This window comes from Oncorhynchus mykiss, chromosome 16 (assembly GCF_057628025.1).
Source record: "Oncorhynchus mykiss isolate SJ-2025 chromosome 16, ASM5762802v1, whole genome shotgun sequence".
NCBI classification, from domain to species: Eukaryota; Metazoa; Chordata; class Actinopteri; order Salmoniformes; family Salmonidae; genus Oncorhynchus; species Oncorhynchus mykiss.
In genome coordinates, this window is record NC_143037.1 from 2,694,762 (window position 1) to 2,717,887 (window position 23,126).

Sequence of the window (23,126 nt, forward strand, 5' to 3'; positions counted from 1 at the left end):
CTACTTCAGAGCCAGGAACTGTATCTAAATGGATAAGGTCAGCTACCTCAGAGCCAGGAACTGTATCTAACTGGATAAGGTCAGCTACCTCAGAGCCAGGAACTGTATCTAACTGGATAAGGTCAGCTACCTCAGAGCCAGGAACTGTATCTAAATGGATAAGGTCAGCTACTTCAGAGCCAGGAACTGTATCTAAATGGATAAGGTCAGCTACTTCAGAGCCAGGAACTGTATCTAACTGGATAAGGTCAGCTACCTCAGAGCCAGGAACTGTATCTAAATGGATAAGGTCAGCTACCTCAGAGCCAGGAACTGTATCTAAATGGATAAGGTCAGCTACCTCAGAGCCAGGAACTGTATCTAAATGGATAAGGTCAGCTACTTCAGAGCCAGGAACTGTATCTAAATGGATAAGGTCAGCTACTTCAGAGCCAGGAACTGTATCTAAATGGATAAGGTCAGCTACTTCAGAGCCAGGAACTGTATCTAAATGGATAAGGTCAGCTACTTCAGAGCCAGGAACTGTATCTAACTGGATAAGGTCAGCTACTTCAGAGCCAGGAACTGTATCTAAATGGATAAGGTCAGCTACTTCAGAGCCAGGAACTGTATCTAAATGGATAAGGTCAGCTACTTCAGAGCCAGGAACTGTATCTAAATGGATAAGGTCAGCTACTTCAGAGCCAGGAACTGTATCTAAATGGATAAGGTCAGCTACCTCAGAGCCAGGAACTGTATCTAACTGGATAAGGTCAGCTACCTCAGAGCCAGGAACTGTATCTAAATGGATAAGGTCAGCTACCTCAGAGCCAGGAACTGTATCTAAATGGATAAGGTCAGCTACTTCAGAGCCAGGAACTGTATCTAAATGGATAAGGTCAGCTACCTCAGAGCCAGGAACTGTATCTAACTGGATAAGGTCAGCTACCTCAGAGCCAGGAACTGTATCTAAATGGATAAGGTCAGCTACTTCAGAGCCAGGAACTGTATCTAAATGGATAAGGTCAGCTACTTCAGAGCCAGGAACTGTATCTAAATGGATAAGGTCAGCTACTTCAGAGCCAGGAACTGTATCTAAATGGATAAGGTCAGCTACCTCAGAGCCAGGAACTGTATCTAACTGGATAAGGTCAGCTACCTCAGAGCCAGGAACTGTATCTAAATGGATAAGGTCAGCTACTTCAGAGCCAGGAACTGTATCTAAATGGATAAGGTCAGCTACTTCAGAGCCAGGAACTGTATCTAACTGGATAAGGTCAGCTACCTCAGAGCCAGGAACTGTATCTAACTGGATAAGGTCAGCTACTTCAGAGCCAGGAACTGTATCTAAATGGATAAGGTCAGCTACCTCAGAGCCAGGAACTGTATCTAAATGGATAAGGTCAGCTACTTCAGAGCCAGGAACTGTATCTAAATGGATAAGGTCAGCTACTTCAGAGCCAGGAACTGTATCTAAATGGATAAGGTCAGCTACTTCAGAGCCAGGAACTGTATCTAACTGGATAAGGTCAGCTACCTCAGAGCCAGGAACTGTATCTAACTGGATAAGGTCAGCTACCTCAGAGCCAGGAACTGTATCTAAATGGATAAGGTCAGCTACCTCAGAGCCAGGAACTGTATCTAAATGGATAAGGTCAGCTACTTCAGAGCCAGGAACTGTATCTAAATGGATAAGGTCAGCTACTTCAGAGCCAGGAACTGTATCTAAATGGATAAGGTCAGCTACTTCAGAGCCAGGAACTGTATCTAAATGGATAAGGTCAGCTACTTCAGAGCCAGGAACTGTATCTAACTGGATAAGGTCAGCTACTTCAGAGCCAGGAACTGTATCTAAATGGATAAGGTCAGCTACTTCAGAGCCAGGAACTGTATCTAAATGGATAAGGTCAGCTACTTCAGAGCCAGGAACTGTATCTAAATGGATAAGGTCAGCTACTTCAGAGCCAGGAACTGTATCTAAATGGATAAGGTCAGCTACTTCAGAGCCAGGAACTGTATCTAACTGGATAAGGTCAGCTACTTCAGAGCCAGGAACTGTATCTAAATGGATAAGGTCAGCTACTTCAGAGCCAGGAACTGTATCTAAATGGATAAGGTCAGCTACTTCAGAGCCAGGAACTGTATCTAAATGGATAAGGTCAGCTACTTCAGAGCCAGGAACTGTATCTAAATGGATAAGGTCAGCTACTTCAGAGCCAGGAACTGTATCTAAATGGATAAGGTCAGCTACTTCAGAGCCAGGAACTGTATCTAACTGGATAAGGTCAGCTACCTCAGAGCCAGGAACTGTATCTAACTGGATAAGGTCAGCTACCTCAGAGCCAGGAACTGTATCTAACTGGATAAGGTCAGCTACTTCAGAGCCAGGAACTGTATCTAACTGGATAAGGTCAGCTACCTCAGAGCCAGGAACTGTATCTAAATGGATAAGGTCAGCTACTTCAGAGCCAGGAACTGTATCTAACTGGATAAGGTCAGCTACCTCAGAGCCAGGAACTGTATCTAAATGGATAAGGTCAGCTACCTCAGAGCCAGGAACTGTATCTAAATGGATAAGGTCAGCTACTTCAGAGCCAGGAACTGTATCTAACTGGATAAGGTCAGCTACTTCAGAGCCAGGAACTGTATCTAACTGGATAAGGTCAGCTACTTCAGAGCCAGGAACTGTATCTAAATGGATAAGGTCAGCTACCTCAGAGCCAGGAACTGTATCTAACTGGATAAGGTCAGCTACCTCAGAGCAAGGAACTGTATCTAACTGGATAAGGTCAGCTACTTCAGAGCCAGGAACTGTATCTAAATGGATAAGGTCAGCTACCTCAGAGCCAGGAACTGTATCTAACTGGATAAGGTCAGCTACCTCAGAGCCAGGAACTGTATCTAAATGGATAAGGTCAGCTACTTCAGAGCCAGGAACTGTATCTAAATGGATAAGGTCAGCTACTTCAGAGCCAGGAACTGTATCTAAATGGATAAGGTCAGCTACTTCAGAGCCAGGAACTGTATCTAAATGGATAAGGTCAGCTACTTCAGAGCCAGGAACTGTATCTAACTGGATAAGGTCAGCTACCTCAGAGCCAGGAACTGTATCTAACTGGATAAGGTCAGCTACCTCAGAGCCAGGAACTGTATCTAACTGGATAAGGTCAGCTACTTCAGAGCCAGGAACTGTATCTAACTGGATAAGGTCAGCTACCTCAGAGCCAGGAACTGTATCTAAATGGATAAGGTCAGCTACTTCAGAGCCAGGAACTGTATCTAACTGGATAAGGTCAGCTACCTCAGAGCCAGGAACTGTATCTAAATGGATAAGGTCAGCTACCTCAGAGCCAGGAACTGTATCTAAATGGATAAGGTCAGCTACTTCAGAGCCAGGAACTGTATCTAACTGGATAAGGTCAGCTACTTCAGAGCCAGGAACTGTATCTAACTGGATAAGGTCAGCTACTTCAGAGCCAGGAACTGTATCTAAATGGATAAGGTCAGCTACCTCAGAGCCAGGAACTGTATCTAACTGGATAAGGTCAGCTACCTCAGAGCCAGGAACTGTATCTAACTGGATAAGGTCAGCTACTTCAGAGCCAGGAACTGTATCTAAATGGATAAGGTCAGCTACCTCAGAGCCAGGAACTGTATCTAACTGGATAAGGTCAGCTACCTCAGAGCCAGGAACTGTATCTAAATGGATAAGGTCAGCTACTTCAGAGCCAGGAACTGTATCTAAATGGATAAGGTCAGCTACTTCAGAGCCAGGAACTGTATCTAAATGGATAAGGTCAGCTACTTCAGAGCCAGGAACTGTATCTAAATGGATAAGGTCAGCTACCTCAGAGCCAGGAACTGTATCTAACTGGATAAGGTCAGCTACCTCAGAGCCAGGAACTGTATCTAAATGGATAAGGTCAGCTACTTCAGAGCCAGGAACTGTATCTAAATGGATAAGGTCAGCTACTTCAGAGCCAGGAACTGTATCTAACTGGATAAGGTCAGCTACCTCAGAGCCAGGAACTGTATCTAACTGGATAAGGTCAGCTACTTCAGAGCCAGGAACTGTATCTAAATGGATAAGGTCAGCTACCTCAGAGCCAGGAACTGTATCTAAATGGATAAGGTCAGCTACTTCAGAGCCAGGAACTGTATCTAAATGGATAAGGTCAACTACTTCAGAGCCAGGAACTGTATCTAAATGGATAAGGTCAGCTACTTCAGAGCCAGGAACTGTATCTAACTGGATAAGGTCAGCTACCTCAGAGCCAGGAACTGTATCTAACTGGATAAGGTCAGCTACCTCAGAGCCAGGAACTGTATCTAAATGGATAAGGTCAGCTACCTCAGAGCCAGGAACTGTATCTAAATGGATAAGGTCAGCTACTTCAGAGCCAGGAACTGTATCTAAATGGATAAGGTCAGCTACTTCAGAGCCAGGAACTGTATCTAAATGGATAAGGTCAGCTACTTCAGAGCCAGGAACTGTATCTAAATGGATAAGGTCAGCTACTTCAGAGCCAGGAACTGTATCTAACTGGATAAGGTCAGCTACTTCAGAGCCAGGAACTGTATCTAAATGGATAAGGTCAGCTACTTCAGAGCCAGGAACTGTATCTAAATGGATAAGGTCAGCTACTTCAGAGCCAGGAACTGTATCTAAATGGATAAGGTCAGCTACCTCAGAGCCAGGAACTGTATCTAAATGGATAAGGTCAGCTACTTCAGAGCCAGGAACTGTATCTAACTGGATAAGGTCAGCTACTTCAGAGCCAGGAACTGTATCTAAATGGATAAGGTCAGCAACTTCAGAGCCAGGAACTGTATCTAAATGGATAAGGTCAGCTACCTCAGAGCCAGGAACTGTATCTAAATGGATAAGGTCAGCTACTTCAGAGCCAGGAACTGTATCTAAATGGATAAGGTCAGCTACCTCAGAGCCAGGAACTGTATCTAACTGGATAAGGTCAGCTACTTCAGAGCCAGGAACTGTATCTAAATGGATAAGGTCAGCTACCTCAGAGCCAGGAACTGTATCTAAATGGATAAGGTCAGCTACTTCAGAGCCAGGAACTGTATCTAACTGGATAAGGTCAGCTACCTCAGAGCCAGGAACTGTATCTAACTGGATAAGGTCAGCTACTTCAGAGCCAGGAACTGTATCTAAATGGATAAGGTCAGCTACCTCAGAGCCAGGAACTGTATCTAAATGGATAAGGTCAGCTACCTCAGAGCCAGGAACTGTATCTAAATGGATAAGGTCAGCTACCTCAGAGCCAGGAACTGTATCTAACTGGATAAGGTCAGCTACTTCAGAGCCAGGAACTGTATCTAAATGGATAAGGTCAGCTACTTCAGAGCCAGGAACTGTATCTAAATGGATAAGGTCAGCTACCTCAGAGCCAGGAACTGTATCTAAATGGATAAGGTCAGCTACCTCAGAGCCAGGAACTGTATCTAAATGGATAAGGTCAGCTACCTCAGAGCCAGGAACTGTATCTAAATGGATAAGGTCAGCTACCTCAGAGCCAGGAACTGTATCTAAATGGATAAGGTCAGCTACCTCAGAGCCAGGAACTGTATCTAAATGGATAAGGTCAGCTACCTCAGAGCCAGGAACTGTATCTAAATGGATAAGGTCAGCTACCTCAGAGCCAGGAACTGTATCTAAATGGATAAGGTCAGCTACTTCAGAGCCAGGAACTGTATCTAACTGGATAAGGTCAGCTACCTCAGAGCCAGGAACTGTATCTAACTGGATAAGGTCAGCTACTTCAGAGCCAGGAACTGTATCTAACTGGATAAGGTCAGCTACTTCAGAGCCAGGAACTGTATCTAAATGGATAAGGTCAGCTACTTCAGAGCCAGGAACTGTATCTAACTGGATAAGGTCAGCTACTTCAGAGCCAGGAACTGTATCTAAATGGATAAGGTCAGCTACTTCAGAGCCAGGAACTGTATCTAAATGGATAAGGTCAGCTACTTCAGAGCCAGGAACTGTATCTAAATGGATAAGGTCAGCTACTTCAGAGCCAGGAACTGTATCTAAATGGATAAGGTCAGCTACTTCAGAGCCAGGAACTGTATCTAAATGGATAAGGTCAGCTACTTCAGAGCCAGGAACTGTATCTAACTGGATAAGGTCAGCTACCTCAGAGCCAGGAACTGTATCTAACTGGATAAGGTCAGCTACCTCAGAGCCAGGAACTGTATCTAACTGGATAAGGTCAGCTACTTCAGAGCCAGGAACTGTATCTAACTGGATAAGGTCAGCTACCTCAGAGCCAGGAACTGTATCTAAATGGATAAGGTCAGCTACTTCAGAGCCAGGAACTGTATCTAACTGGATAAGGTCAGCTACCTCAGAGCCAGGAACTGTATCTAAATGGATAAGGTCAGCTACCTCAGAGCCAGGAACTGTATCTAAATGGATAAGGTCAGCTACTTCAGAGCCAGGAACTGTATCTAACTGGATAAGGTCAGCTACTTCAGAGCCAGGAACTGTATCTAACTGGATAAGGTCAGCTACTTCAGAGCCAGGAACTGTATCTAAATGGATAAGGTCAGCTACCTCAGAGCCAGGAACTGTATCTAACTGGATAAGGTCAGCTACCTCAGAGCCAGGAACTGTATCTAACTGGATAAGGTCAGCTACTTCAGAGCCAGGAACTGTATCTAACTGGATAAGGTCAGCTACCTCAGAGCCAGGAACTGTATCTAAATGGATAAGGTCAGCTACTTCAGAGCCAGGAACTGTATCTAACTGGATAAGGTCAGCTACCTCAGAGCCAGGAACTGTATCTAAATGGATAAGGTCAGCTACCTCAGAGCCAGGAACTGTATCTAAATGGATAAGGTCAGCTACTTCAGAGCCAGGAACTGTATCTAACTGGATAAGGTCAGCTACTTCAGAGCCAGGAACTGTATCTAACTGGATAAGGTCAGCTACTTCAGAGCCAGGAACTGTATCTAACTGGATAAGGTCAGCTACTTCAGAGCCAGGAACTGTATCTAAATGGATAAGGTCAGCTACCTCAGAGCCAGGAACTGTATCTAAATGGATAAGGTCAGCTACCTCAGAGCCAGGAACTGTATCTAAATGGATAAGGTCAGCTACTTCAGAGCCAGGAACTGTATCTAACTGGATAAGGTCAGCTACTTCAGAGCCAGGAACTGTATCTAACTGGATAAGGTCAGCTACTTCAGAGCCAGGAACTGTATCTAAATGGATAAGGTCAGCTACTTCAGAGCCAGGAACTGTATCTAAATGGATAAGGTCAGCTACCTCAGAGCCAGGAACTGTATCTAAATGGATAAGGTCAGCTACTTCAGAGCCAGGAACTGTATCTAAATGGATAAGGTCAGCTACCTCAGAGCCAGGAACTGTATCTAACTGGATAAGGTCAGCTACCTCAGAGCCAGGAACTGTATCTAAATGGATAAGGTCAGCTACCTCAGAGCCAGGAACTGTATCTAAATGGATAAGGTCAGCTACCTCAGAGCCAGGAACTGTATCTAAATGGATAAGGTCAGCTACTTCAGAGCCAGGAACTGTATCTAAATGGATAAGGTCAGCTACCTCAGAGCCAGGAACTGTATCTAACTGGATAAGGTCAGCTACCTCAGAGCCAGGAACTGTATCTAACTGGATAAGGTCAGCTACTTCAGAGCCAGGAACTGTATCTAACTGGATAAGGTCAGCTACCTCAGAGCCAGGAACTGTATCTAAATGGATAAGGTCAGCTACTTCAGAGCCAGGAACTGTATCTAACTGGATAAGGTCAGCTACCTCAGAGCCAGGAACTGTATCTAAATGGATAAGGTCAGCTACCTCAGAGCCAGGAACTGTATCTAAATGGATAAGGTCAGCTACTTCAGAGCCAGGAACTGTATCTAACTGGATAAGGTCAGCTACTTCAGAGCCAGGAACTGTATCTAACTGGATAAGGTCAGCTACTTCAGAGCCAGGAACTGTATCTAACTGGATAAGGTCAGCTACTTCAGAGCCAGGAACTGTATCTAAATGGATAAGGTCAGCTACCTCAGAGCCAGGAACTGTATCTAAATGGATAAGGTCAGCTACCTCGAGGCCAGGAACTGTATCTAAATGGATAAGGTCAGCTACTTCAGAGCCAGGAACTGTATCTAACTGGATAAGGTCAGCTACTTCAGAGCCAGGAACTGTATCTAAATGGATAAGGTCAGCTACTTCAGAGCCAGGAACTGTATCTAAATGGATAAGGTCAGCTACTTCAGAGCCAGGAACTGTATCTAAATGGATAAGGTCAGCTACCTCAGAGCCAGGAACTGTATCTAAATGGATAAGGTCAGCTACTTCAGAGCCAGGAACTGTATCTAAATGGATAAGGTCAGCTACCTCAGAGCCAGGAACTGTATCTAACTGGATAAGGTCAGCTACCTCAGAGCCAGGAACTGTATCTAAATGGATAAGGTCAGCTACTTCAGAGCCAGGAACTGTATCTAAATGGATAAGGTCAGCTACTTCAGAGCCAGGAACTGTATCTAAATGGATAAGGTCAGCTACTTCAGAGCCAGGAACTGTATCTAAATGGATAAGGTCAGCTACTTCAGAGCCAGGAACTGTATCTAAATGGATAAGGTCAGCTACTTCAGAGCCAGGAACTGTATCTAAATGGATAAGGTCAGCTACCTCAGAGCCAGGAACTGTATCTAAATGGATAAGGTCAGCTACCTCAGAGCCAGGAACTGTATCTAAATGGATAAGGTCAGCTACCTCAGAGCCAGGAACTGTATCTAAATGGATAAGGTCAGCTACCTCAGAGCCAGGAACTGTATCTAAATGGATAAGGTCAGCTACTTCAGAGCCAGGAACTGTATCTAAATGGATAAGGTCAGCTACTTCAGAGCCAGGAACTGTATCTAACTGGATAAGGTCAGCTACTTCAGAGCCAGGAACTGTATCTAACTGGATAAGGTCAGCTACTTCAGAGCCAGGAACTGTATCTAAATGGATAAGGTCAGCTACTTCAGAGCCAGGAACTGTATCTAAATGGATAAGGTCAGCTACTTCAGAGCCAGGAACTGTATCTAAATGGATAAGGTCAGCTACCTCAGAGCCAGGAACTGTATCTAAATGGATAAGGTCAGCTACCTCAGAGCCAGGAACTGTATCTAAATGGATAAGGTCAGCTACCTCAGAGCCAGGAACTGTATCTAAATGGATAAGGTCAGCTACCTCAGAGCCAGGAACTGTATCTAAATGGATAAGGTCAGCTACCTCAGAGCCAGGAACTGTATCTAAATGGATAAGGTCAGCTACTTCAGAGCCAGGAACTGTATCTAACTGGATAAGGTCAGCTACTTCAGAGCCAGGAACTGTATCTAACTGGATAAGGTCAGCTACTTCAGAGCCAGGAACTGTATCTAAATGGATAAGGTCAGCTACTTCAGAGCCAGGAACTGTATCTAAATGGATAAGGTCAGCTACTTCAGAGCCAGGAACTGTATCTAAATGGATAAGGTCAGCTACTTCAGAGCCAGGAACTGTATCTAAATGGATAAGGTCAGCTACTTCAGAGCCAGGAACTGTATCTAAATGGATAAGGTCAGCTACTTCAGAGCCAGGAACTGTATCTAAATGGATAAGGTCAGCTACTTCAGAGCCAGGAACTGTATCTAACTGGATAAGGTCAGCTACCTCAGAGCCAGGAACTGTATCTAACTGGATAAGGTCAGCTACCTCAGAGCCAGGAACTGTATCTAACTGGATAAGGTCAGCTACTTCAGAGCCAGGAACTGTATCTAACTGGATAAGGTCAGCTACCTCAGAGCCAGGAACTGTATCTAAATGGATAAGGTCAGCTACTTCAGAGCCAGGAACTGTATCTAACTGGATAAGGTCAGCTACCTCAGAGCCAGGAACTGTATCTAAATGGATAAGGTCAGCTACCTCAGAGCCAGGAACTGTATCTAAATGGATAAGGTCAGCTACTTCAGAGCCAGGAACTGTATCTAACTGGATAAGGTCAGCTACTTCAGAGCCAGGAACTGTATCTAACTGGATAAGGTCAGCTACTTCAGAGCCAGGAACTGTATCTAAATGGATAAGGTCAGCTACCTCAGAGCCAGGAACTGTATCTAACTGGATAAGGTCAGCTACCTCAGAGCCAGGAACTGTATCTAACTGGATAAGGTCAGCTACTTCAGAGCCAGGAACTGTATCTAACTGGATAAGGTCAGCTACCTCAGAGCCAGGAACTGTATCTAAATGGATAAGGTCAGCTACTTCAGAGCCAGGAACTGTATCTAACTGGATAAGGTCAGCTACCTCAGAGCCAGGAACTGTATCTAAATGGATAAGGTCAGCTACTTCAGAGCCAGGAACTGTATCTAACTGGATAAGGTCAGCTACTTCAGAGCCAGGAACTGTATCTAAATGGATAAGGTCAGCTACTTCAGAGCCAGGAACTGTATCTAAATGGATAAGGTCAGCTACTTCAGAGCCAGGAACTGTATCTAAATGGATAAGGTCAGCTACTTCAGAGCCAGGAACTGTATCTAAATGGATAAGGTCAGCTACTTCAGAGCCAGGAACTGTATCTAAATGGATAAGGTCAGCTACTTCAGAGCCAGGAACTGTATCTAACTGGATAAGGTCAGCTACCTCAGAGCCAGGAACTGTATCTAACTGGATAAGGTCAGCTACCTCAGAGCCAGGAACTGTATCTAACTGGATAAGGTCAGCTACTTCAGAGCCAGGAACTGTATCTAACTGGATAAGGTCAGCTACCTCAGAGCCAGGAACTGTATCTAAATGGATAAGGTCAGCTACTTCAGAGCCAGGAACTGTATCTAACTGGATAAGGTCAGCTACCTCAGAGCCAGGAACTGTATCTAAATGGATAAGGTCAGCTACCTCAGAGCCAGGAACTGTATCTAAATGGATAAGGTCAGCTACTTCAGAGCCAGGAACTGTATCTAACTGGATAAGGTCAGCTACTTCAGAGCCAGGAACTGTATCTAACTGGATAAGGTCAGCTACTTCAGAGCCAGGAACTGTATCTAAATGGATAAGGTCAGCTACCTCAGAGCCAGGAACTGTATCTAACTGGATAAGGTCAGCTACCTCAGAGCCAGGAACTGTATCTAACTGGATAAGGTCAGCTACTTCAGAGCCAGGAACTGTATCTAACTGGATAAGGTCAGCTACCTCAGAGCCAGGAACTGTATCTAAATGGATAAGGTCAGCTACTTCAGAGCCAGGAACTGTATCTAACTGGATAAGGTCAGCTACCTCAGAGCCAGGAACTGTATCTAAATGGATAAGGTCAGCTACCTCAGAGCCAGGAACTGTATCTAAATGGATAAGGTCAGCTACTTCAGAGCCAGGAACTGTATCTAACTGGATAAGGTCAGCTACTTCAGAGCCAGGAACTGTATCTAACTGGATAAGGTCAGCTACTTCAGAGCCAGGAACTGTATCTAACTGGATAAGGTCAGCTACTTCAGAGCCAGGAACTGTATCTAAATGGATAAGGTCAGCTACCTCAGAGCCAGGAACTGTATCTAAATGGATAAGGTCAGCTACCTCAGAGCCAGGAACTGTATCTAAATGGATAAGGTCAGCTACTTCAGAGCCAGGAACTGTATCTAACTGGATAAGGTCAGCTACTTCAGAGCCAGGAACTGTATCTAAATGGATAAGGTCAGCTACTTCAGAGCCAGGAACTGTATCTAAATGGATAAGGTCAGCTACTTCAGAGCCAGGAACTGTATCTAAATGGATAAGGTCAGCTACCTCAGAGCCAGGAACTGTATCTAAATGGATAAGGTCAGCTACTTCAGAGCCAGGAACTGTATCTAAATGGATAAGGTCAGCTACCTCAGAGCCAGGAACTGTATCTAACTGGATAAGGTCAGCTACCTCAGAGCCAGGAACTGTATCTAAATGGATAAGGTCAGCTACTTCAGAGCCAGGAACTGTATCTAAATGGATAAGGTCAGCTACTTCAGAGCCAGGAACTGTATCTAAATGGATAAGGTCAGCTACTTCAGAGCCAGGAACTGTATCTAAATGGATAAGGTCAGCTACTTCAGAGCCAGGAACTGTATCTAAATGGATAAGGTCAGCTACCTCAGAGCCAGGAACTGTATCTAAATGGATAAGGTCAGCTACCTCAGAGCCAGGAACTGTATCTAAATGGATAAGGTCAGCTACCTCAGAGCCAGGAACTGTATCTAAATGGATAAGGTCAGCTACCTCAGAGCCAGGAACTGTATCTAAATGGATAAGGTCAGCTACTTCAGAGCCAGGAACTGTATCTAAATGGATAAGGTCAGCTACTTCAGAGCCAGGAACTGTATCTAACTGGATAAGGTCAGCTACTTCAGAGCCAGGAACTGTATCTAACTGGATAAGGTCAGCTACTTCAGAGCCAGGAACTGTATCTAAATGGATAAGGTCAGCTACTTCAGAGCCAGGAACTGTATCTAACTGGATAAGGTCAGCTACTTCAGAGCCAGGAACTGTATCTAAATGGATAAGGTCAGCTACCTCAGAGCCAGGAACTGTATCTAACTGGATAAGGTCAGCTACTTCAGAGCCAGGAACTGTATCTAAATGGATAAGGTCAGCTACCTCAGAGCCAGGAACTGTATCTAACTGGATAAGGTCAGCTACTTCAGAGCCAGGAACTGTATCTAACTGGATAAGGTCAGCTACTTCAGAGCCAGGAACTGTATCTAAATGGATAAGGTCAGCTACCTCAGAGCCAGGAACTGTATCTAACTGGATAAGGTCAGCTACCTCAGAGCCAGGAACTGTATCTAACTGGATAAGGTCAGCTACTTCAGAGCCAGGAACTGTATCTAACTGGATAAGGTCAGCTACCTCAGAGCCAGGAACTGTATCTAAATGGATAAGGTCAGCTACTTCAGAGCCAGGAACTGTATCTAACTGGATAAGGTCAGCTACCTCAGAGCCAGGAACTGTATCTAAATGGATAAGGTCAGCTACCTCAGAGCCAGGAACTGTATCTAAATGGATAAGGTCAGCTACTTCAGAGCCAGGAACTGTATCTAACTGGATAAGGTCAGCTACTTCAGAGCCAGGAACTGTATCTAACTGGATAAGGTCAGCTACTTCAGAGCCAGGAACTGTATCTAACTGGATAAGGTCAGCTACTTCAGAGCCAGGAACTGTATCTAAATGGATAAGGTCAGCTACCTCAGAGCCAGGAACTGTATCTAAATGGATAAGGTCAGCTACCTCAGAGCCAGGAACTGTATCTAAATGGATAAGGTCAGCTACTTCAGAGCCAGGAACTGTATCTAACTGGATAAGGTCAGCTACTTCAGAGCCAGGAACTGTATCTAAATGGATAAGGTCAGCTACTTCAGAGCCAGGAACTGTATCTAAATGGATAAGGTCAGCTACTTCAGAACCAGGAACTGTATCTAAATGGATAAGGTCAGCTACCTCAGAGCCAGGAACTGTATCTAAATGGATAAGGTCAGCTACTTCAGAGCCAGGAACTGTATCTAAATGGATAAGGTCAGCTACCTCAGAGCCAGGAACTGTATCTAACTGGATAAGGTCAGCTACCTCAGAGCCAGGAACTGTATCTAAATGGATAAGGTCAGCTACTTCAGAGCCAGGAACTGTATCTAAATGGATAAGGTCAGCTACTTCAGAGCCAGGAACTGTATCTAAATGGATAAGGTCAGCTACTTCAGAGCCAGGAACTGTATCTAAATGGATAAGGTCAGCTACTTCAGAGCCAGGAACTGTATCTAAATGGATAAGGTCAGCTACTTCAGAGCCAGGAACTGTATCTAAATGGATAAGGTCAGCTACCTCAGAGCCAGGAACTGTATCTAAATGGATAAGGTCAGCTACCTCAGAGCCAGGAACTGTATCTAAATGGATAAGGTCAGCTACCTCAGAGCCAGGAACTGTATCTAAATGGATAAGGTCAGCTACCTCAGAGCCAGGAACTGTATCTAAATGGATAAGGTCAGCTACTTCAGAGCCAGGAACTGTATCTAAATGGATAAGGTCAGCTACTTCAGAGCCAGGAACTGTATCTAACTGGATAAGGTCAGCTACTTCAGAGCCAGGAACTGTATCTAACTGGATAAGGTCAGCTACTTCAGAGCCAGGAACTGTATCTAAATGGATAAGGTCAGCTACTTCAGAGCCAGGAACTGTATCTAAATGGATAAGGTCAGCTACTTCAGAGCCAGGAACTGTATCTAAATGGATAAGGTCAGCTACCTCAGAGCCAGGAACTGTATCTAAATGGATAAGGTCAGCTACCTCAGAGCCAGGAACTGTATCTAAATGGATAAGGTCAGCTACCTCAGAGCCAGGAACTGTATCTAAATGGATAAGGTCAGCTACCTCAGAGCCAGGAACTGTATCTAAATGGATAAGGTCAGCTACCTCAGAGCCAGGAACTGTATCTAAATGGATAAGGTCAGCTACTTCAGAGCCAGGAACTGTATCTAACTGGATAAGGTCAGCTACTTCAGAGCCAGGAACTGTATCTAACTGGATAAGGTCAGCTACTTCAGAGCCAGGAACTGTATCTAAATGGATAAGGTCAGCTACTTCAGAGCCAGGAACTGTATCTAAATGGATAAGGTCAGCTACTTCAGAGCCAGGAACTGTATCTAAATGGATAAGGTCAGCTACCTCAGAGCCAGGAACTGTATCTAAATGGATAAGGTCAGCTACCTCAGAGCCAGGAACTGTATCTAAATGGATAAGGTCAGCTACTTCAGAGCCAGGAACTGTATCTAAATGGATAAGGTCAGCTACCTCAGAGCCAGGAACTGTATCTAAATGGATAAGGTCAGCTACTTCAGAGCCAGGAACTGTATCTAAATGGATAAGGGCAGCTACCTCAGAGCCAGGAACTGTATCTAAATGGATAAGGTCAGCTACCTCAGAGCCAGGAACTGTATCTAACTGGATAAGGTCAGCTACTTCAGAGCCAGGAACTGTATCTAAATGGATAAGGTCAGCTACCTCAGAGCCAGGAACTGTATCTAAATGGATAAGGTCAGCAACTTCAGAGCCAGGAACTGTATCTAAATGGATAAGGTCAGCTACCTCAGAGCCAGGAACTGTATCTAAATGGATAAGGTCAGCTACTTCAGAGCCAGGAACTGTATCTAAATGGATAAGGTCAGCTACCTCAGAGCCAGGAACTGTATCTAACTGGATAAGGTCAGCTACTTCAGAGCCAGGAACTGTATCTAAATGGATAAGGTCAGCTACCTCAGAGCCAGGAACTGTATCTAAATGGATAAGGTCAGCTACCTCAGAGCCAGGAACTGTATCTAAATGGATAAGGTCAGCTACTTCAGAGCCAGGAACTGTATCTAAATGGATAAGGTCAGCTACTTCAGAGCCAGGAACTGTATCTAACTGGATAAGGTCAGCTACTTCAGAGCCAGGAACTGTATCTAACTGGATAAGGTCAGCTACCTCAGAGCCAGGAACTGTATCTAAATGGATAAGGTCAGCTACTTCAGAGCCAGGAACTGTATCTAAATGGATAAGGTCAGCTACTTCAGAGCCAGGAACTGTATCTAAATGGATAAGGTCAGCTACTTCAGAGCCAGGAACTGTATCTAAATGGATAAGGTCAGCTACTTCAGAGCCAGGAACTGTATCTAAATGGATAAGGTCAGCTACTTCAGAGCCAGGAACTGTATCTAAATGGATAAGGTCAGCTACTTCAGAGCCAGGAACTGTATCTAACTGGATAAGGTCAGCTACCTCAGAGCCAGGAACTGTATCTAAATGGATAAGGTCAGCTACTTCAGAGCCAGGAACTGTATCTAAATGGATAAGGTCAGCTACTTCAGAGCCAGGAACTGTATCTAACTGGATAAGGTCAGCTACCTCAGAGCCAGGAACTGTATCTAAATGGATAAGGTCAGCTACTTCAGAGCCAGGAACTGTATCTAAATGGATAAGGTCAGCTACTTCAGAGCCAGGAACTGTATCTAACTGGATAAGGTCAGCTACTTCAGAGCCAGGAACTGTATCTAACTGGATAAGGTCAGCTACTTCAGAGCCAGGAACGGTATCTAAATGGATAAGGTCAGCTACTTCAGAGCCAGGAACTGTATCTAAATGGATAAGGTCAGCTACTTCAGAGCCAGGAACTGTATCTAAATGGATAAGGTCAGCTACCTCAGAGCCAGGAACTGTATCTAAATGGATAAGGTCAGCTACCTCAGAGCCAGGAACTGTATCTAAATGGATAAGGTCAGCTACCTCAGAGCCAGGAACTGTATCTAAATGGATAAGGTCAGCTACCTCAGAGCCAGGAACTGTATCTAAATGGATAAGGTCAGCTACCTCAGAGCCAGGAACTGTATCTAAATGGATAAGGTCAGCTACTTCAGAGCCAGGAACTGTATCTAACTGGATAAGGTCAGCTACTTCAGAGCCAGGAACTGTATCTAACTGGATAAGGTCAGCTACTTCAGAGCCAGGAACTGTATCTAAATGGATAAGGTCAGCTACTTCAGAGCCAGGAACTGTATCTAAATGGATAAGGTCAGCTACTTCAGAGCCAGGAACTGTATCTAAATGGATAAGGTCAGCTACCTCAGAGCCAGGAACTGTATCTAAATGGATAAGGTCAGCTACCTCAGAGCCAGGAACTGTATCTAAATGGATAAGGTCAGCTACTTCAGAGCCAGGAACTGTATCTAAATGGATAAGGTCAGCTACCTCAGAGCCAGGAACTGTATCTAAATGGATAAGGTCAGCTACTTCAGAGCCAGGAACTATATCTAAATGGATAAGGGCAGCTACCTCAGAGCCAGGAACTGTATCTAAATGGATAAGGTCAGCTACCTCAGAGCCAGGAACTGTATCTAACTGGATAAGGTCAGCTACTTCAGAGCCAGGAACTGTATCTAAATGGATAAGGTCAGCTACCTCAGAGCCAGGAACTGTATCTAAATGGATAAGGTCAGCAACTTCAGAGCCAGGAACTGTATCTAAATGGATAAGGTCAGCTACCTCAGAGCCAGGAACTGTATCTAAATGGATAAGGTCAGCTACTTCAGAGCCAGGAACTGTATCTAAATGGATAAGGTCAGCTACCTCAGAGCCAGGAACTGTATCTAACTGGATAAGGTCAGCTACTTCAGAGCCAGGAACTGTATCTAAATGGATAAGGTCAGCTACCTCAGAGCCAGGAACTGTATCTAAATGGATAAGGTCAGCTACCTCAGAGCCAGGAACTGTATCTAAATGGATAAGGTCAGCTACTTCAGAGCCAGGAACTGTATCTAAATGGATAAGGTCAGCTACTTCAGAGCCAGGAACTGTATCTAACTGGATAAGGTCAGCTACTTCAGAGCCAGGAACTGTATCTAACTGGATAAGGTCAGCTACCTCAGAGCCAGGAACTGTATCTAAATGGATAAGGTCAGCTACTTCAGAGCCAGGAACTGTATCTAAATGGATAAGGTCAGCTACTTCAGAGCCAGGAACTGTATCTAAATGGATAAGGTCAGCTACTTCAGAGCCAGGAACTGTATCTAAATGGATAAGGTCAGCTACTTCAGAGCCAGGAACTGTATCTAAATGGATAAGGTCAGCTACTTCAGAGCCAGGAACTGTATCTAAATGGATAAGGTCAGCTACTTCAGAGCCAGGAACTGTATCTAACTGGATAAGGTCAGCTACCTCAGAGCCAGGAACTGTATCTAAATGGATAAGGTCAGCTACTTCAGAGCCAGGAACTGTATCTAAATGGATAAGGTCAGCTACTTCAGAGCCAGGAACTGTATCTAACTGGATAAGGTCAGCTACCTCAGAGCCAGGAACTGTATCTAAATGGATAAGGTCAGCTACTTCAGAGCCAGGAACTGTATCTAAATGGATAAGGTCAGCTACTTCAGAGCCAGGAACTGTATCTAAATGGATAAGGTCAGCTACCTCAGAGCCAGGAACTGTATCTAACTGGATAAGGTCAGCTACTTCAGAGCCAGGAACTGTATCTAAATGGATAAGGTCAGCTACCTCAGAGCCAGGAACTGTATCTAAATGGATAAGGTCAGCTACTTCAGAGCCAGGAACTGTATCTAACTGGATAAGGTCAGCTACCTCAGAGCCAGGAACTGTATCTAAATGGATAAGGTCAGCTACTTCAGAGCCAGGAACTGTATCTAACTGGATAAGGTCAGCTACCTCAGAGCCAGGAACTGTATCTAAATGGATAAGGTCAGCTACTTCAGAGCCAGGAACTGTATCTAAATGGATAAGGTCAGCTACCTCAGAGCCAGGAACTGTATCTAACTGGATAAGGTCAGCTACTTCAGAGCCAGGAACTGTATCTAAATGGATAAGGTCAGCTACTTCAGAGCCAGGAACTGTATCTAACTGGATAAGGTCAGCTACTTCAGAGCCAGGAACTGTATCTAAATGGATAAGGTCAGCTACCTCAGAGCCAGGAACTGTATCTAACTGGATAAGGTCAGCTACTTCAGAGCCAGGAACTGTATCTAAATGGATAAGGTCAGCTACCTCAGAGCCAGGAACTGTATCTAACTGGATAAGGTCAGCTACTTCAGAGCCAGGAACTGTATCTAAATGGATAAGGTCAGCTACTTCAGAGCCAGGAACTGTATCTAACTGGATAAGGTCAGCTACTTCAGAGCCAGGAACTGTATCTAACTGGATAAGGTCAGCTACTTCAGAGCCAGGAACTGTATCTAACTGGATAAGGTCAGCTACCTCAGAGCCAGGAACTGTATCTAAATGGATAAGGTCAGCTACTTCAGAGCCAGGAACTGTATCTAAATGGATAAGGTCAGCTACCTCAGAGCCAGGAACTGTATCTAAATGGATAAGGTCAGCTACTTCAGAGCCAGGAACTGTATCTAAATGGATAAGGTCAGCTACTTCAGAGCCAGGAACTGTATCTAAATGGATAAGGTCAGCTACTTCAGAGCCAGGAACTGTATCTAACTGGATAAGGTCAGCTACTTCAGAGCCAGGAACTGTATCTAAATGGATAAGGTCAGCTACCTCAGAGCCAGGAACTGTATCTAACTGGATAAGGTCAGCTACTTCAGAGCCAGGAACTGTATCTAAATGGATAAGGTCAGCTACCTCAGAGCCAGGAACTGTATCTAAATGGATAAGGTCAGCTACCTCAGAGCCAGGAACTGTATCTAACTGGATAAGGTCGGCTACTTCAGAGCCAGGAACTGTATCTAAATGGATAAGGTCAGCTACCTCAGAGCCAGGAACTGTATCTAAATGGATAAGGTCAGCTACCTCAGAGCCAGGAACTGTATCTAAATGGATAAGGTCAGCTACTTCAGAGCCAGGAACTGTATCTAAATGGATAAGGTCAGCTACTTCAGAGCCAGGAACTGTATCTAAATGGATAAGGTCAGCTACCTCAGAGCCAGGAACTGTATCTAAATGGATAAGGTCAGCTACTTCAGAGCCAGGAACTGTATCTAAATGGATAAGGTCAGCTACCTCAGAGCCAGGAACTGTATCTAACTGGATAAGGTCAGCTACTTCAGAGCCAGGAACTGTATCTAAATGGATAAGGTCAGCTACTTCAGAGCCAGGAACTGTATCTAAATGGATAAGGTCAGCTACCTCAGAGCCAGGAACTGTATCTAACTGGATAAGGTCAGCTACTTCAGAGCCAGGAACTGTATCTAAATGGATAAGGTCAGCTACCTCAGAGCCAGGAACTGTATCTAAATGGATAAGGTCAGCTACCTCAGAGCCAGGAACTGTATCTAAATGGATAAGGTCAGCTACCTCAGAGCCAGGAACTGTATCTAACTGGATAAGGTCAGCTACCTCAGAGCCAGGAACTGTATCTAAATGGATAAGGTCAGCAACTTCAGAGCCAGGAACTGTATCTAAATGGATAAGGTCAGCTACCTCAGAGCCAGGAACTGTATCTAACTAGACATGTTCACATACAGTATATACTGTGCTCTAATATACATGTTTCAGGGGAGATCTATGCACAGCAAATTATTTGTCAATTAGGCTATTCTTATAATATTTTGTAACTTTATCGAATATACATGGCTACTGTTTAATTGAGGGGAAGCCCAGCTTTCCAACGGTACATATTTATCTACTGTGCCGGCGAAAAGGTGTCAACATGAATGCTTAGTTAGCTATAGTTACCTAGCGAGAACTGCTATAAGTTAAGTTTTTAATTGGTTATCTAGTTAGTCGTTATTATATACCTGCTGCTGAAATGTCGCTTGCTCTATCCTCACACTGGTTCACATCCAGCACACAGACATGCACTAAAAGGCCATGATGGCTGATATGTAGATTTTTTTTAAACGATTCATAATATTTAAAAGTGTGAATTACTTTAACTTGGAATCATGTGCGTTCAGGTTGGCGCATTTTCAATTTCCGCAATGCACAGATTGACAGACTAGCGGGTCAATAAACATGAACAATTCAGATTCAGGAAATGAATCCCCACTCTGCGTTACTATTCAATGCAGATCCCGCCCTTATTGGTTGAGCCGGCAGAGCCCACTGTGGACCAGGACGTGTTTTAATTGATTGCTACAATAGACATGTCATGCTAACATTATGCTTTCATTATCAGTTTATAAATTAGAGTGTTAGCAGGCTTAATGTTCCTTACCGTGAACTAAGAGATTGGGGAATCTGAGCCCTAAACAATGCCCAACAGACAGCTAAGCCTCCCAGGCTGTATGCCACCCCCAAGACCAAAGCCAATCGCATGCAAGCAGCTAACTTGGCTAGTCTTGTGAGCGAGCTAGCTAGCCAGGTAGTCTTGTTAGTTAGCGAGCTAGTTATATATGCTAGTTGTTAGCATGCATAACTGATATGTGTATAATTGTAAGGGACACTTCATGTTTTATGGATAATATGTATATGTATAGTGGGTGAGCTCCATTCCTGACAGTCTGATCAAATTCAATAGCAGTCTCAGTGGCTGATAAATCAGGATTCTACCTTGTAGGCTATTTCATAGGTAAAGCTCCTTCCTGGCAGGCAGATTAGCAGTCAGTGCATTATGTATATGATCAAGACTGGGTGGGCTCTATTCCTGGCAGGCTTATCAGATTCAATAGCAGCCTCAGAGACTGATAAATCAGGATTCTACCTTGTAGGCTATTTCATAGGTAAAGCTCCTGGCAGGCAGATTAGCAGTCAGTGCATTATGTATATGAGACTGGGTGGGCTCTATTCCTGGCAGGCTTATCAGATTCAATAGCAGCCTCAGAGACTGATAAATCAGAACGCTGCCTAGTAGGCAGTCTGCAGGGAGCCTTATATATAACAGTCTACAAGGCAACATCCTGATTTATTTATTATTTTTTCCTATTGATTCAAAACCCACTGCGAAATCGGCTTAAAGCAAAGTGACTTAAAGGACATGTGGAGTAATGAGTAGCCCTCTTTGTTTTCACATGTAAAAGTGATTGCTTTTGGGCTTTATCTGCCTTTCCGAATGAAGACGAGTTAGACAATGAAAACATGTATTTTATGTTTCTGGCCTTGTTGACCAAATTACTGAGTGGCACAGATTCCCGATGATGAAACGAGCAGATGTCCGGTGCCCGCCGCTCAGCTAAATCGAATCCGCCTATTTATACACAACAATGGGCGAGTTCGTTTTGCATGGCCCAGTGGTGGACAGAGTTTGTACATTTTAGATCAATCCGTTGGTCCTTAACTGAAATCTCCACTCAACCGGGGAACCGGGCCATGGTGTCCCAAAGAAGTCCCGAAAATGCACAGTTTACATTGAGAAAAATCAGCTTTGTACCATGATTTAAATTAAATGAGAATTACAGGATTAGCAACACCTCCAACGAAATGCGGTGAATGCGCGTTCTATGGGAGGGGGATCTATCCCATGTACATATAAGCCCTGGTAGCTCGCCGTGATCGTATAGTGGTTAGTACTCTGCGTTGTGGCCGCAGCAACCCCGGTTCGAATCCGGGTCACGGCATTGCGGTAGACAATATCACGGCAAAAGGGCTCTTTTTGAATCGCTTCAAAACGTAATAACTATTCTTTGTTACGATATCTATTTAAGTATTTCATGGGAAGAAATTAAGAAATATATCATATTTGTTATGCCGGTGAACCGACTCTTTCTACAGCTGGGTCATAGCCACGCCTAACACATTTTTTTTAACGAATCGTTTCACATGCTCTTCGAGCAGCCAATCCACGCAGCCTTACGTCATTTTTAGTAAACGTTTAACACCGCCTTATTACCTGCCATCAAGAAGCAACCAATCCGTGTAAAGTAAAATATGGTGCCGGCCAATGGCTGGTTGTTATTTACTTGGAGTCGGATCTAACGAAAGCAGCAGGCGTAAAAATATTCTGATGCACAGTGAGCTACTAGCTATCCCGATTTATGTCATACCGGTTTTAGTCAAGTCAAATGGTGTTATTTATGACAACCAACTGACAACACTGCATTGAGATTTTGTTCATCCGTAATTATCGTTTAAAAGTATTGCATTTTAAAGTAGTCTGCTGGCTAACTATCAAATAGAATCACTTTTCTCAGCATTTTTTTTTATCTAACGTTAGCTGGCTGGCTAACTTCCTATTTTTTTTTTTTGCATTCCTTCTTTGTCTTTGTCGACGTTTTGTTTTTGTTGGTTGTTTTCTATCTGCCCAGTTGTTTTCCTCTTCCCCCCCCACTCCCGGAGTTTTTACTTTTTCTACCTGACAAGGTTCCAGTTTACCAAGATTGGCAGCTCCGGAGTTAAGATGTCCAACCGAACAGTGTGCAGAGAAGCAAGTCACGCTGGCAGTTGGTACGCCGCCTCAGGTATAGAATTGGACCGGGGGAATGGGCCAGAGACCAGGGAAGTTGCTAGCAGGGTTAGCTAACCTAGCTAGCGAGCAGACTGGTCTAGGTAATGTTTGGATTGGTGTCCAGGGAAGTTGCTAGCTGGGTTAGCTAACCTAGCTAGCGAGCAGACTGGTCTAGGTAATGTTTGGGTTGGTGTCCAGGGAAGTTGCTAGCTGGGTTAGCTAACCTAGCTAGCGAGCAGACTGGTCTAGGTAATGTTTGGGTTGGTGTCCAGGGAAGTTGCTAGCTGGGTTAGCTAACCTAGCTAGCGAGCA

The 23,126-nt window shown here is 44.3% G+C and overlaps 1 protein-coding gene and 1 non-coding gene across 3 annotated transcripts in view; both read left to right on the top strand.

Annotated features, from left to right (window-relative positions):
- Positions 1 to 21,915: 21,915 nt before the first annotated feature.
- On the top strand, positions 21,916 to 21,987 carry trnah-gug (transfer RNA histidin (anticodon GUG)). The gene has a single exon. It is a non-coding gene; the product is annotated as a tRNA-His (tRNA).
- Positions 21,988 to 22,332: 345 nt separating this feature from the next.
- The window catches only part of memo1 (mediator of cell motility 1), a 28,761-nt gene continuing 27,967 nt past the window's right edge, over positions 22,333 to 23,126 (top strand). Inside the window, exon 1 of one of the 2 annotated variants that reach the window (XM_036945965.2) lies at positions 22,333 to 22,827. In XM_036945965.2, coding sequence (XP_036801860.2) covers positions 22,767 to 22,827 — 61 coding nt within the window. In that variant the 5' untranslated portion in view covers positions 22,333 to 22,766. The remainder of the gene's footprint in view (positions 22,828 to 23,126) is intronic. The other variant, XM_090201758.1, reaches the window with a different exon arrangement.